Source organism: Octopus sinensis, linkage group LG25, assembly GCF_006345805.1.
Source record: "Octopus sinensis linkage group LG25, ASM634580v1, whole genome shotgun sequence".
Lineage (NCBI taxonomy): Eukaryota > Metazoa > Mollusca > Cephalopoda > Octopoda > Octopodidae > Octopus > Octopus sinensis.
In genome coordinates, this window is record NC_043021.1 from 2642044 (window position 1) to 2658053 (window position 16010).

At 40.3% G+C, this 16010-nt stretch overlaps 1 protein-coding gene across 2 annotated transcripts in view; it reads right to left on the bottom strand.

The window, feature by feature from the left end:
• The window catches only part of LOC115224332 (alkaline phosphatase-like), a 30721-nt gene extending 15147 nt beyond the window's left edge, over window positions 1–15574 (bottom strand). Inside the window, exon 1 of one of the 2 annotated variants that reach the window (XM_029795200.2) lies at window positions 15331–15572. In XM_029795200.2, the coding sequence (XP_029651060.2) occupies window positions 15331–15430 (100 nt within the window). In that variant the 5' untranslated portion in view covers window positions 15431–15572. Of the gene's footprint in view, window positions 1–15330 lie in introns of both variants that reach the window. The other variant, XM_036513312.1, reaches the window with a different exon arrangement.
• Between the last annotated feature and the right edge of the window lie 436 nt (window positions 15575–16010).

Genomic DNA, 16010 nt, shown 5'->3' on the forward strand with positions numbered 1-16010 from the left:
AGAATTCGAAAAGCTCAGAAAATGTAAAAATTTGCTGACTGAAATCGAAAAAACGTGGCATCTAAAGACGATTACAATACCTGTGGTTATAGGAGCACATGGAATGATCAAAAAGGGAACTGAAAATTCTTCGAGGACGATCCCTGGCTTACCATCCATGCAAGAGATGCAAAAGATAGTTCTTATACGTCACACGTACTCGGAACATTTTCGATGTGAATTTTCTTTTTCTTCAACCTTTATTTTCCTTTTTTTTTCATTTTTCCTCCTATTTAAATAAAAAAAATTTTTTCTCTTCTTTCCTTTTTCTTTCTTTCTATCACATGACTTTGTAAACGAACAATCTGCTGTAGTTATTTTATTGGTCTACCAATGTATACAGTGCGTTTCATCGCCGTCGGTAAGACACTCGGCAAGAAATGGAAACAGAACTGAAAGAAGGGGCTAATAATAATAATAATAATAATAATAATAATAATAATAATAATAATAATAATAATAATATGCAGTACCAGGCAGTGGCTCTCGTGGCATGCCCTGATGCAGTACCAGGCAGTGGCTCTCGTGGCTTCTGATCTTAACTGATTGGAAGTGTTATCATGTACATTGTTTTGTCTTGGTATAAAAGATGGGCTACAGCAAACATTCTGCTCAATATCACAGAATTGCTTGTCAGTTGTTTGACCGTAACCAGTTGAGCATGTCCCTTAGTGGCTGACGATATGTGCATCCCTGATCACGAGCAGAAGTAGTGGGGGAGCATCATAGCCATGTGTTGAGAGGGATTCTTTGGGGTTTGAATAATTCACCTCTGGAAACATGGGTGGTTCTTTCAACATCCTTAAACAACCCTTATTCAGGGACCTTTTGAGCGGGATGGGCTACTCAACCTGAAGAAAATTCTAACTGGGCCCCACCTGCAAGGTCATGTGCTGAAGACAAACGGAATGCCGGTAAACATTTCGCCCGACGTGCTAACGATTCTGCCAGCTCGCTGTCTCAAACAATAATAATAATGATTTATTTATTAGCCACAAAGGGTTTGCATTAAGAATAAAATTATGGACAATAGGCGCAGGAGTGGGTGTGTGGTAAGTAGCTTGCTAACCAACCACATGGTTCCGGGTTCAGTCCCACTGCGTGGCACCTTGGGCAAGTGTCTTCTGCTATAGCCCCGGGCCGACCAATGCCTTGTGAGTGGATTTGGTAGACGGAAACTGAAAAAGCCTGTCGTATATATTTTATATATATATATATATATATATATATATATAATATATATATATATATATATATGTATGTATGTGTGTGTGTGTTTGTGTGTCTGTGTTTGTCCCCCTAGCATTGCATGACAACCGATGCTGGTGTATTTACGTCACCGTAACTTAGCGGTTCGGCAAAAGAGACCGATAGAATAAGTACTGGCTTACAAAGATAAGTCCCGGGGTCGATTTGCTCGACTAAAGGCGGTGCTCCAGCATGGCTACAGTCAAATGACTGAAACGAGTAAAATAGTAAAATAAAATAGTAAAATTATTACAATTGAAAGATAGCTTGAGCGAAGCTTTCGCTGCGGTCTCAGCCTAATAAAGAAACATTATCTTCTGAGAAGCAATTATGCAGACCGACATAATTTCTCTGCATTCTTGGGAAAGAAATCCCACACGTTATGCAAATATCTCAGACAGGTTACACACAATACTCCGTAACGCTTTCACATGATTGTATTTATGTGAGAAAATCGTCTGCTGCAATCGTCTGCTGCAATCGTCTGCTGCAATCGTCTGCTACTTTATAATTTTATTTATGACGGTATCGACCGAATTTTTCTTTCTTAAGACAAATCAGCAAATATAACAGAACTCTTTAGTATTCAAACCGGCCATGTCCGGCGTAAATATTTAACCCGTTTTATTTTGAATGTGACCAGATCCAGCCTCTTACACAAATCCTACAATGACATTCTAAAACTAAACCATCTCACCATCGACATCTCTAAACTACAAGATATTGCATGATTAATTTAAAGCAATATAAATAAACAAACTATTTTTTTAAGGTGGAACAAAAACCGTGTGGTCAATGCAACGCTGGAGGGGAAAATCTGAAAGCGAACGACGAAGCCGTGTCCATTTACTTTTGACAAGACGAATAATGCAAGCGTTAAAAAGTGCAGACGCAATACATTGAAAGGTAATTCTCACCCAAAAGAATTTACAACGAAAGAAAAAGTAATGTAGGCCAGTGTCAGAAAGTGCATGCAAGAGTTCTTTCTTTATTTCTTTATTTCTTTCTTTCTTTCTTTCTTTCTTTCTGTCTGTCTGTCTGTCTGTCTGTCTGTCTGTCTGTCTGTCTGTCTGTCTGTCTTCCTTCCTTCCTTCCTTCTTCCTTTCTTTCTTTCTTTCTTTCTTTCTTTCTTTCTCGCATTATTTTAATATATTTGAGGAGTTAAAGGCGGCGAGCTGACAGAAACGTTAGCGCCCCAGACGAAATGCTTAGTGGTATTTCGTCTGCCGTTACGTTCTGAGTTCAAATTCCGCCGAGGTCGACTTTGCCTTTCATCCTTTCGGGGTCGATTAAATAAGTACCAGTTACGCACTGGGGTCGATATAATCGACTTAATCCGTTTGTCTGTCCTTGTTTGTCCTCTCTGTGTTTAGCCCCTTGTGGATAGTAAAGAAATAGGCATTTCGTTCGTCGCTACGTTCTGAGTTCAAATTCCGCCGAAGTCGACTTTGCCTTTCATCCTACCGCGAATCGATAAAATAAGTACCAGTTCTGCACTGGAGTCGATGTAATCGACTTAATCCCCCCCCCCCCCCCCGCCGCCGCGAAATTTCAGGCCTTGTGCCAACATTTGAAATCGATGTATTTGAGGAGTTATTGGATCTTTTCGGTTTGAACGGCAGTATACTGGTAGAATGTGTTTATAAAATATCTTTTTCTCTTGGCTTTATTGAGAAAATTCTATAGTTTGTAAGATATTTGTTGTTTTTCTTCAACCAATCAGTGACGTCTATTGAGTTAAAAAGCATTCTGTGCCGTATGAATATGTCCCTCGTTTAAGAAACAGATTGGGTTTATTTACATTTGTGAAGAAAAAAAGATACCCCACCCCTAACCCGAACCCTAACCCTAAAAGAGATTGAAATGCAATAGATCGATTCTAGGGTCATAATTATGGGCGACAATTTCATATGACACCGCTAGAAAAAAACTGCCGTTCAAACCGAAAATATCCGAGTTAGTCACACTAAACTGGATTATAGGTGTTCGTAAGATTAGGGAAAAGCAAATATTAAAGCATTAAGTCTGATTATGCAGTGAGAGGGATTTCGACCAGAAAAATATTTAGGCGTGAAGCCTCTTTCATTCAGCGTCAGAATTCGGGATCTGTATGTCACCGTCTCGGCGCTTCGTCAGCACCTAATTAATTTAAGCGGGAACTCCAATCGTCACAAACGCAGCAAAGGTAAAGGGCCTATCGCGTTCGACTTGAAAAAGAGAAACAAGACATCTTAGGGAATGTAACGAAAAGGAACTTGGGGATGTGATACGAAACCCCCTTTCCCCCTTTTTTTTTTATAGTTTAAATGACAAGTCAGACGAGCATACTACTCTAGACAGGAAATCGAAAAAGCCCTTCGCATTCCTTCGGGTAAACGATGAGGGAGGAATTAATAAAGAAACTATTCTAGGGTATTATATTTCAAGTGATAAAAATAACTTGCATTAATATGGAAATGTAGCGATTCAATGTAGCCCTCTTTTCTGTCTTAAGTCAACGTCTGCAACGCATCTAACGGCGACTTGGCAGAACCCTGTCCCGTGGGATTCTCCCCCACCCCACACACTAATAGCCTTTACAGTGGAGTCAGGTTACAACCACAGTTAGGATTAGGGTCGGTACAAAATCTAGCTGAAAGCATTTTGTGTTGGATAGCGACCCCTTCCAGTCTCAGTCGACTTCCCTTAGAAATTACATGCTTAAGATGAACCAATCAGGTTGTCACAACGTGAATGCTCGACCTACTTGGAGTAAGAGCCAAATTCCTTCAAGTTAAGCACCTACCGTGTCTTAAAAAAACAAACAAGAAGAAAATAACGATACATGAGTCCAATGTACTTCTAGTTAGACTTGAAAAGAGGTAATGGCTGTACTTGGAAGGTTTTTGATCACTAATCTGCTCGATCAAGGCTTGCCTGGGGGCTAAACTACAACAACAACAATAACAAAAGTAACACTGTTACTACAAGGGAACAGTTTAATTGGCAAATGTTCCAATGAGAAACAACAGGTTTTAAATGGGGCTGAACCGCCGCCGTCACCACTATTACGTGTTCCAGTAATCTAGAAAGCGATTTTATTAAAAGCTTGGCCATTGATAGGGCAATACTTTTGTGATTTTGACCAAGGCTTAATTAGTGCTTTAAGGATATCAAGGGGGAGAAGTAAGCCTTTTAGACAGTTGGAAGCACTTGAGAAGATCTGCAAGGCTTTTACTCCAAACACTCCCGTCGGCTACTTCAACATAATCATTGCATGCGTCCAAAATTCCATTCCAGTTACCCACTTGCACTAATAACGAATTCTCCCGAGGAACATCTCTCGATGTCTAAAGAAATCGGCTGTCTGGCTCTCGTCGGGGCGTAAATAGCCACTTATCTGAAGGCTTTGCTGTCGTCTTCGCTGCTGCTCGCACCCATGACCGCCGTCCTAGTGATCAGGTTTTAGGAAAACCGTGTTTGTGTCTACGCCTTGGCCTTTCCGATACTACATCGCCACGCCACTCAATTCAGGCTATCAGATGTTGCTACACATCGCTGGTCACAATGCGCTTTGCATTGTTTTAGCCTTGAAATGACGCCACCACGCTGGCTAAGCGAGCAGGCCAACAGAAGAAAGAATGAGAAGAAAGTTGTGGCGGAAGAGTGCAACAGAGAACGCCACCACCCACTGCCGGAGCCTCGTGGGGCTTTAGGTGTTTTCGCTCAATAAACACTCACAACGCCTGGTCTGGGAATCGAAACCGCGATCCTACGACCGACAGTCCGCTGCCCTAACCACTGGGCCATTGCGCCTACACACACACATATAGCGATAGATAGATAGATAGATAGATAGATAGATAGATAGATAGATAGATAGATAGATAGATAGATAGATAGATAGATAGATAGATATGACTGGTTTATTGGTTTACTCTGGGTTCCACGTCCATAAGACCCTTAGCTTTACAACGTTTCTTTAGGCCCTGGACTTGTTGGTCTAATATACTCTAGTGCTCTACAACTTAGAGTGTGCTTCTTTTTCGGATTTACGACTTACTGACGATATCTATGTATTAAAAATGGGGAAGCTGCACTTGCGGACAACTACACTCTTGTAGAGTCTCAGGAACGCAGTTTGCCATTTTGGGGCAGACTGCTAAGTGCTAATAAAAGGTGGATCTTTTGCGAGAATGTTAAACGATGTGGACAATGGTTTAGTGAAGGCGAACCGGCTAAGCCACAATCCAAATATGACCTCCACACAAGAAAAGTGTTGGTTAGTGTTTGGTGGGATTGCGTCGGTATAATCCATTTGAGTTGTCATTTATTAATGAAACGATTACGGCAGATATTTATTGTGTAAAAATTTGAAACAAAACGATCGATAGGTCTGCATTTAGGTTAGATAGATAGATAGATAGATAGATAGATAGAGAGAGAGAGGGGGAAGAGAGAGAGAGAGAGAGAGAGAGAGAGAGAGAGAGGGGGATGATTTCGGACCTAACCGCTGTCTGCCTCTCACGGATGTTGCAAATGTTCTTTCTTAGCAACGCCTGAATATCATGCGTTTCTCTTCGAATAAAAAAACTCTACCAGCTTCAATCTCTGCCTACTTAGGAATATCATGCGACCATTCTTTAATGAAGTATCGGTTTTTATTGCTTCCGGTCACCACAAATCATCTCAAGAGTTGTCATGATTGTGATGCGGTTTGAGTTTCTGGTTAAAGCTATTTCGTTTCATTAACACATCTGAAGCTAATATTGGACTGCTTCAGTTTTTGTCTTGAAGTTTGAGCGGAAACCCGCAGTACGAGCGGAAACCCGCTGTACGAGTACACAAATCGTCCCATCTTTAAGGTAATTCAGTTAATAAAGCCAGTTTACATATTTCTTTTGCAATCTCTTTTTTTTTTATAATTGTCATTTTATTTGTAACTACAACTTTTCTGCTTTAAAACCCATAAAAATATGTTTTTGAGTGATTTGGGGGGGGGGGGGGCTGGGACGAATTAATTATAATTTAGTTAATTTAAATGGGGAGAATTGATTTGTAAGACGAGTAAATCGTAAGACGAGTTCGGCCATGGGACGAATTGAACTCGTACTGCGCGGTATCACTGTATGTTGTTAATACAAACTTATTTTAATAAGGTGTCAAACTGGCAGAACCGATAACACGTTAGACGGAATGCTTAATGGTATTTCGTTCTGAGTTCGAATTCCGCGGAGGTCGACTTTGCCTTTCATCCTTTCGGGGTCGATAAATTAAGTACCAGTTACGCACTGGGGTCGATATAATCGACTTAATCCGTTTGTCTGTCCTTGTTTGTCCCCTCTGTGTTTAGCCCTTGAAGGTAATAAAGAAATAGGTATTTCGTCTGCCGCTACGTTCTAAGATCAAATTCCCCCGGGGTCGACTTTGCCTTTCACTCTTTCGGGGTCGATTAAATAGGTACCAGTTACTGGGATCGATATAATCGACTTAATCCGTTTGTCTGTCCTTGTTTGTATTCTCTATGCTTAGCCCCTTGTGGGTAGTAAATAAATAGGTATTTCGTCTGCCGCTACGTTCTGAGTTCGAATTCCGCCGAGGTCGACTTTGCCTTTCACTCTTTCGGGGTCGATTAAATAGGTACCAGTTACGCACTGGGATCGATATAATCGACTTAATCCGTTTGTCTGTCCTTGTTTGTATTCTCTATGCTTAGCCCCTTGTGGGTAGTAAATAAATAGGTATTTCGTCTGCCGCTACGTTCTGAGTTCGAATTCCGCCGAGGTCGACTTTGCCTTTCACTCTTTCGGGGTCGATTAAATAGGTACCAGTTACTGGGGTCGATATAATCGACTTAATCCGTGCGTCTGTCCTTGTTTGTCCTCTCTGTGTTTAGCCCCTTGTGGGTAGTAAAGAATTGGGTATTTCGTTTGTTTAAGTTCCGGGGTAAATCCCCCACAAAAATCCCAGATCATTCTGCCATCTCCAAGGCATGGGAAAGTACCCTCTTCCAGTTTCTTTCCTCCTGCTTAGAAAATCATATTCAGAGTAGATCCATTCAGTCTCACCAGTCTTGTTACTTTCGACCACCTTTTGATAAACACACTCCTCTCTCTCTCTCTCTCTCTCTCTCTCTCTACACTCACCTTCCTCTTCAAATGATATTTGAAAAGATTGATGAGGGCTTGACCAGATAGGAACATGCCTGTCTTCAAACCTTTCAAACGTGTCCACCACACAGCTTCTTTTGCCACAGCCACCAAGCAGAGAAAGACCTGCCTTCCTTCTCTGCTAAGGGAAGGTGGTGCGTCGATCTTCGCTATACACTCGGCAGACAGCGGAATTCGTCTTACACGCGACAACAGCTGCTCCACACGATCCCACAACTCTCTAATGCCCAGACACTGAATTACTGCATGCAGGATGGTTTTGTCCCCCAGCAAGCATCTCGGGCAGGTTCGGCTGTTGGCATTTTCGTGCCTGAAGAGCTTGTCTCGAAGAGGCAAGGTTGAAAGGCAAAGTCGACCTCGACGGTGTTTGAACTCAGAGCGTAACGACGGACGAAATACCGCTAAGCATTTCGTCAAGTGTGCTAACGATTCTTAATTCTTTACTACCCACAAGGAGCTAAACACAGAGAGGACAAACAAGGACAGACAAAGGGATTAAGTCGATTACATCGACCCCAGTGCGTAAATGGTACTTAATTTATCGACCCCGAAAGGATGAAAGGCAAAGTCGACCTCGGCGGAATTCGAACTCAGAACGTAACGGCAGACGCAATACGGCTACGCATTTCGCCCGGCGTGCTAACGTTTCTGCCAGTTCGCCGCCTTAACAACAACAACAATGACGACGACGACGACGACGACAACAACACTACTACTACTACTACTACTACTACTACTACTAATAATAATAATAATAATAATAATAATAATAATAATAATAATAATAGTGATGATGATGATGATGATGATGATGATGGACTCCCTCGTCGAAGATGACATATGAGCGTTCAGCTTTTTGCCGAACGACCTGCACAGATGATTTGTTTATAGTGATCAAAAGTTCGTGTAGTAGATTAGCTCACCTGAACAGGTGCTCGATGTGTCACACTTCAGGTGACACACCGAACTAAGTGAGGTGAAGTGTTTCGCTCAAGAAAACAATGCACCACCCTAGGAATTGAAACCACGGTCGCCGGATCGTGAGTTCAACGCCCTAACCCCTAGGCCAATAATAATAATAATAATAATAATAATAATAATAAATGCCCTGATGCAGTACCAGGCAGAGGCTCTCATGGCTTCTGATCTTAACTGATTGGAAGTGTTATCATGTACATTGTTCTGTCTTGGTATAAAAGATGGGCTACTGCAAATATTCTGCTCAATACCACAGATTTGCTTGTCAGTTGTTTGACCGTAACCAGTTGAGCATGTCCTCTGGTGGCTGACGATATGTGCATCTCCGATCACGAGCAGAAGTAGTGGGGGAGCATCATAGTCATGTGTTGAGAGGGATTCTTTGGGGTTTGAATAATTCACCTCTGGAAACATGGGTGGTTCTTTCAACATCCTTAAACAACCCTTATTCAGGGACCTTTTGAGCGGGATGGGCTACTCAACCTGAAGAAAATTCTAACTGGGCCCCACCTGCAAGGTCATGTGCTGTTTATCTTGATATGAGATCACCATGTCGCGCACATATGGTTGTGATGCATGTGCCTGGTGTACCCTTATCAGACGGGTAGTCATGATGGGTATATTGGGCTTCGTATATTTTACCCGTGTCACTTTGATGGCATGAACTGCTCTCTCACTCAATAATAATAATAATAATAATAATAATAATAATGTAGAGGCGCAATGGCCCAGTGGTTAGGGCAGCGGACTGTCGGTCGTAGGATCGCGGTTTCGATTCCCAGACCGGGCGTTGTGAGTGTTTATTGAGCGAAAACACCTAAAGCTCCACGAGGCTCCGGCAGGGGGTGGTGGCGTTCCCTGTTGTACTCTTTCGCCCCAGCATTCTCTCACTCTTTCTTCTGTTGGCCTGCTCGCTTAGCCAGCAGCATGGCGTCACTTGAAGGCTAAAAAACAATGCGAAGCGCATTGTGACCAGCGGTGTGTAGCAACATCTGGTAGCCTGGTCGGTCACAGTGATCACGGTGAATAATAATAATAATATGATGATGGTGATGATGATGATGATTGATTCTTTTCATTGGCCACAAGGGCAAATATAAATCAAAGCATTAAAGAATAAAGGAAAGTATTGAAGGAAAGCATTATCTGTCCGAGGTCCTTGTTGTGACTTGACAGATGACTAAAGACTAAAGACTGTGCATTTTTATCTACACTGTATTACGAAGGAACAATAATAATAATAATGATAATAATAATAATAATAATAATAATAATAATAATAATAAGGCGGCTGGACGTGACAGAGGATGGACGTATTTTTACGATGCTCTGAACTGGCAACAGCGAACCCAGCAGGTCAACTGTAGAAAACTGGAAGATCTACTGTTTTCTGTAAGTAATTTGAATTACCCTCAAAATAAGTAAAAAAAAAAAAACTTACATATCTACAGCTCATACAAACGTACACCTAACAAGAAAAATTAGAAACATAAATATCTCCAATTCTGTGTGAACATTTACATTTAGTCGTCTCTCATGACTATAAGAATGTGTAAAATTGCCTTTTAAATTACCTTTTATTGTAACAACACAATTAAATGCACGATAAAAAGTTATGGAATTAAGCACCTACTACTATATACATACAACTGAATTCAGAAATTTAAAAATATATACATAACATTGAACTCAGAAAGTTATTTAAAAAAGAAAAAAAAAAAAAAATCTTCGACGAAAACATCAGATAATATGTGTGATTGAATATACATATATATACATATACATATGCATGTGGTGAAGAAGAAAAGAGAACGGGAAAAAAATAAATAAATAAATAACGTAAACAGGTTTGACCTTTTACTGACCATTAACGTCCTTTGTCTCCACCATCTACCGTGGCTATTTATAGACCCAAAGAACATGAATTCTTAAACCCCATTCTCCAACACAATGGAGTGTTGATGGTGGCTGTGGCTACACATTGAAGATGATGATGGTGATGGTGATGTTGCTGATGATGGTGATGGTGGGGAAGATGATAGTAATAACAATAATAACTGACAGATCCCGTCTTTTTCCCTTTTCGTTTCCTTCTCCGTATTTTATTCTCATTATTTCGAACTAATACAGACACAGTAAGCCTTGAAGAAAGGAAGAGGAGGAAAGAAAAAAAAAAAAAATGTCCGGAGATAAAACTATCAACAAAAAAAATACAGACGAATATAGATCTGCTAGTCTTAAGAAGCGGCGCTATGAGCAATGCTTACATGTAGTGAACCCTAAACTGACAGATCCATCTCCTAATATAAGAATGGATGCTCGTCATGCTTCAAGGTCAACAAATCAACAATAAACCGCATTGGTCATTGCGCGGATTACAAAAGACACGTACCCGAAAATTGAACCAAATCCTGATTGAAAAATCAGTTACTGGATCAAATCTTCCCAACACACAGGAGCTGGACGAACCCCACAACCGGAATATTCCAACAGATGGCCATCCATGCTCATCACCAAATAATCAAAAGAAAAAGAAGGAAAAATGGTCTAGGGAAGATAATAAAGAAGTTCTTGAGGCCTTCTACCATGCCATATATTTCCCCACAGATAAGTCTAGCACTGTACAAGCATACTTAAACTGGAGACAGAAACACCCTGAAGTAAGACCCTACATAGACAGTAACAAGCTTGCCAATGTTAGAAGAAACATTATAAAAAAGAAATTACTGACTGAAGTAGAGATTGATCAGGTTAGACAAGCAATATCGGATAAAATGAACGAAGCTGCAGCTAGAGAAGATAATACAGAGGAAATGATTATAGACCAGCCCAGGGCGGATAAAAACGAAGAGAGGATTGAAAGAGTTAGTATAAGTGATAGGCAAAGTGAAATACGCCTGAACCAATCATAAACACTAAGACAGATGAGCATCAAATAGATAAAGAAAGTCACACAAATATTGACCCAACAGAACTACATGAGCTAAAAAATCAAATCATGATTGAATGGCTGAAAATTAAAGAAACCAGCATGGATGAGCGTGATACACTTCCTAAAATCCGCAACTCTAATCAAAACATGAAAATAATTGGTAAAATCCGGCTTGCACTTAAGGATATAATTTCAGTTAATGATGTTGATATCACAAACCTCAACCACCTATACTATGCATCCGCGAAAATCTCAACGATCCTATGTGGTGTAAAGATTAGAAAACGGCAACAGTCCCACAAAAAGCCTTCTTGGCAAGAGCGTCTGCAACAACAAATTAAAGTATTTAGATCTGACATTGAATATTTGAAAAACCTTAAGGCTCACAAGACTACCAAACCTACAAAAAACCCCAAAATTACTGAAAAAATACATGAAAACTATACTTGATATTGATGCCACCATAGAAACCATCAAACAAAAGGTATCTGCCAAAGCTGCCCGCATAGCGAGGTATGAAAAGCGTGTTAGATTTTTCAAGGACAACAACATGTTCAAAAATAACACCAAGAATTTTTACAGGAAGATAGGAAAAACAGCGTTTACTACTGCAGGGTCTGTACCATCAAAAGAAGAAGTGCAGAGATTTTGGAATAAAATCTGGGCAGAAGAAAAAACACACAACGAAAAGGCCCCCTGGATTGACAGAATATCTACAGAACTGGACCCCTTAGAAGAGCAAAAGTGGGAGGGTGTCAAGGTAGAAGATATAAGATCTGCTCTCAGGAGGTCAAGCAAATGGAAGTCTCCAGGAAAGGATAAAATTCCTAACTTCTGGCTGAATGCCTTCCCAGAGAGCCATGAACTGCTAACAGAACTGTACAATGATGTTTTGCAACACCCTAGTAGGATGCCTCCTTGGCTAGTTAATGGGTTAACATTCCTGCTTCCAAAAGTGAAGAAACAAATGAACCAAAAACTATAGACCCATAACCTGCTTAACAACTATGTACAAAACACTAACATCTGTCCTGACGGAATATACCTATAGTTTTTTAACAGACAGCAGCATATTCCCTAATGAACAGAAAGGATGTAAACGTGGATCCTACGGCTGTAAAGACCAACTACTCATCAATAAGATGATCTTAGAAGATTGTCACAAACGACACAAAAACTTATCAATAGCCTGGATAGACTATAAAAAGGCTTTTGATAGCCTACCACATAGCTGGATTAGGAAATGCCTTGAAATGTATAAGATAGCACCAACTCTGCGAAACTTCTTGACTGTAAGTATGAGATCATGGAGAACCACACTAACTCTGAACAGTGACAGTGAATCCCTAAATGCTGGTGATGTAAAAATTTCGTGTGGCATTTTCCAGGGTGACTCACTGTCACCACTCCTCTTTTGTTTATCCTTAATACCTCTCTCAAAGCTGCTCAATGACGCGCAGTACGGGTATAAAATGTTTGATAAAAATATAAATCATCTCGTTTACATGGATGATTTAAAGCTTTTTGCAAAAAATGATCAACAACTCAAGGGCTTACTAGCGATAGTCAAACAATTCAGTGACGACATCAGAATGCAATTCGGCCTCGATAAATGTGCAAAGGCTACCTTTATCAAAGGAAAAATGACAGAAACATCTAACGTTAACCTTGACCAACAGAATGTCATAAAAGAACTAGACCCAGCGGAGAGCTACAAGTACCTAGGGGTAATTGAAGGGAACGGAATAAGGCATTCAGAGATGAAGGAAAGGATCAGGAGAGAATGCTATCGAAGAGTGAGAGCAATACTCAAGACAGAGCTGAATGCAAGAAACAGGATCGAAGCAATCAATGCATTAGCTATACCAGTCGTGACTTACAGTTTCAATATTGTTAACTGGTCAATTACTGAAATATGTCAGCTCGACAGAAAAATAAGGAAACTGTTGACAATGCATAGAATGCACCACCCTAAGGCAGATACAGAACGACTCTATCTGCCAAGAAAAGAGGGAGGCCGTGGTCTTTTGCAACTGGCAATAACAATGAAGATTGCTACAATTGGCCAGACACCTACCTGAAAAACTCTGAGGACTGGATGTTAAAACTTGTCTCAAAACATGAAAACAAGAAAGCATCATACTCAGTCACAAAACAGGCAAAGGAATATCTAAGTGAATTCCGAATACAACCAATTTCGGAATTAGAGATAGACATACAAGAAACAAGCACAGAAAAAGCTAGGCGCATGAAAACCCGTGCCAAAACTGCGGCCTTAGATATTCTGAATAATAAATGGCAAGAAAACCTCTCTATGGCAAATACCCAAAGAGAGCGAATAATGCAGATATCGACAAAGCCCTGACCCATCAATGGCTAATGGCCTCTGGCTTAAAATCTGAAACAGAGGGGTTTATCATAGCAGCTCAAGATCAATGCCTACCAACAAGAAACTACCAGGCCAACATATTAAAGATCAGAAGCAGTCCAACGTGTCGTGTATGCAAGCAACAAAATGAAACCATTGACCATGTGGTCTCCAAGTGCAGTCTTCTAGCGCCTACAGAGTATCTCAACAGGCACGATAGAGCTGCACAATATATTCACTGGGTAATCTGTAAAAACCTGGATTTGCCCCATGAAAAAAACTGGTGGGAACACAAACCACCCCCAGTGCTTGAAAATGACCACATCTCACTCCTCTGGAACTTCACCATTCAAACTGACAGGAAGATAGATGCAAATAGACATCATATTGAAAGACTCCAACAAAGAACATGCCTCCTCATTGATATGACTGTCCCAATCGATATAAACGTATCTGTCAGGACCTACCAAAAACTGAGCAAATATAAAGATCTTGAAATAGAAATCAGCAAAATGTGGAGCTGAAGACTAAAACAATACCTGTTGTCATAGGTGCCCTGGGAATGATAGCAAAAGGGGCTGATAGCTACCTAACTCAGATACCAGGAAACCCAAAATGGCAGAAGTTCAAAAGATAGTGCTCATGGGAACTGCTCATATCCTACGCAAAATACTCTCTATGTAACCTCAAGGTTTAAAACAACCATAATTTTCGGTTTAAAAAAAAAAAAAAAAAAAAACTTTTTTTTTTTAGACATTCATTAGTACAACATCCCCCCCCCCCCAAATATATGGCACACTAGGCATAACAACAACATGAACTTCCAACCCTGTTGTCTCTTGAGGTCTCTGGGTGAGACTTGGAGCCAACTTGTACAAATATAAAGCAAAAGTCAAACATAGAATAATAATAATAATAATAATAACCAAAACTGAGCAAGTACAAAGATCTTGAAATAGAAATTAGCAAAATGTGGGACCTGAAGATTTGTCTATTTTCAGCATATTTGGCATTAGGATTTTTTTCCTTTTGCCCTTGTTTATAAGTTACATATATATATATATATATATATATATATATATATATATATATTATATATATATATATATATATATATATATATATATATATATATATATCACCTTCGAAACGTAGAGTAGATGAAACTATGGCGACTGAAGAAGGGTTTTTTCTTTGTGTTAATTGTCCTGTACTCTATTTTTTTGTTGCTTAAAAAAATGTCTATGTTTTCGTTTCTCATTGTGTTCGACGTTTTTTTTGTGTCCTGTACTCATATATATGCGTGTATATATACATGTAGAGGTAGGTACGTACATATATGTATATATAAATATGCATATGTTTTTATTTATTAATATATATATATATATGGTGCCCCAGCAAAATGGCGGTGCCCCAGCATGGCCACAGCTCATAAGCTGAAACTAGAATCAATCAATCAATCATATTGCCCTTTATATATATATAAAGGGCAAGAGTCACAGACTCAGAGAAAGAAACTTTGAGAGAGAGAGGAGGTACTTTTAAATTCCTACACAAATGCTATATTAAAAGAAAAGGAAAGAAAAGCAAAGAAAAGAAAAAAAAAAACTCACGCGTGTATGGTTCCCCCAGGTCGTATGCAGCTACGCGAAGGTCACTCCCTAAGGAGCTAATGACCACAGCGGTCAAGAACAAGAATATAAGTCCTTCCATCGCTCCGCTTACTTTGGAAAAAAAATGTGCGCAAAGAATTTCTCGGAAGCAGGCGCACGAAAGAGAGAGAAAAGGAGTCTGTGGAGAAATATCAAACACTTGTAGTTTATGAGAGGGAGGGGTGGCGAGTGCGCCTGTGTGTGTGTGTAATCGGGTGTAAAATATATATATTTCTGTATACATGAGCAGGCGTGTTAAAGCTAAATACGTCAGGGATTGGTCGGTTAAGCTGGGTAAATTCGTAAGACTGTTCGCTGTTGGATGGAGTTAATACGAGATTGTTTTTTTTTATATTCACAGCAGTGTATTTTTTTTACCAGTGTTAAAAATGCTTGGAGTTAGGGGCTGGGAAGAAAGTGTTGGTAGTGGGGGCGGGGCGGGGTGGGGGTGGGGTGGTAGCGGTGGTTGTAGTGGTGGTGGTGGTGGTGATGGTGGTGGCGGTGGGCTAACAGTGCTTGCAGTAATGGTGATGGTGGTGGCGGTATCTATCTATCTATCTATCTATCCATCTATCTATGGGCATGCCGTGGTTGATGATGCGCAGACACGCGCTGAGACTGCGACATCTCCGGCTCTATGT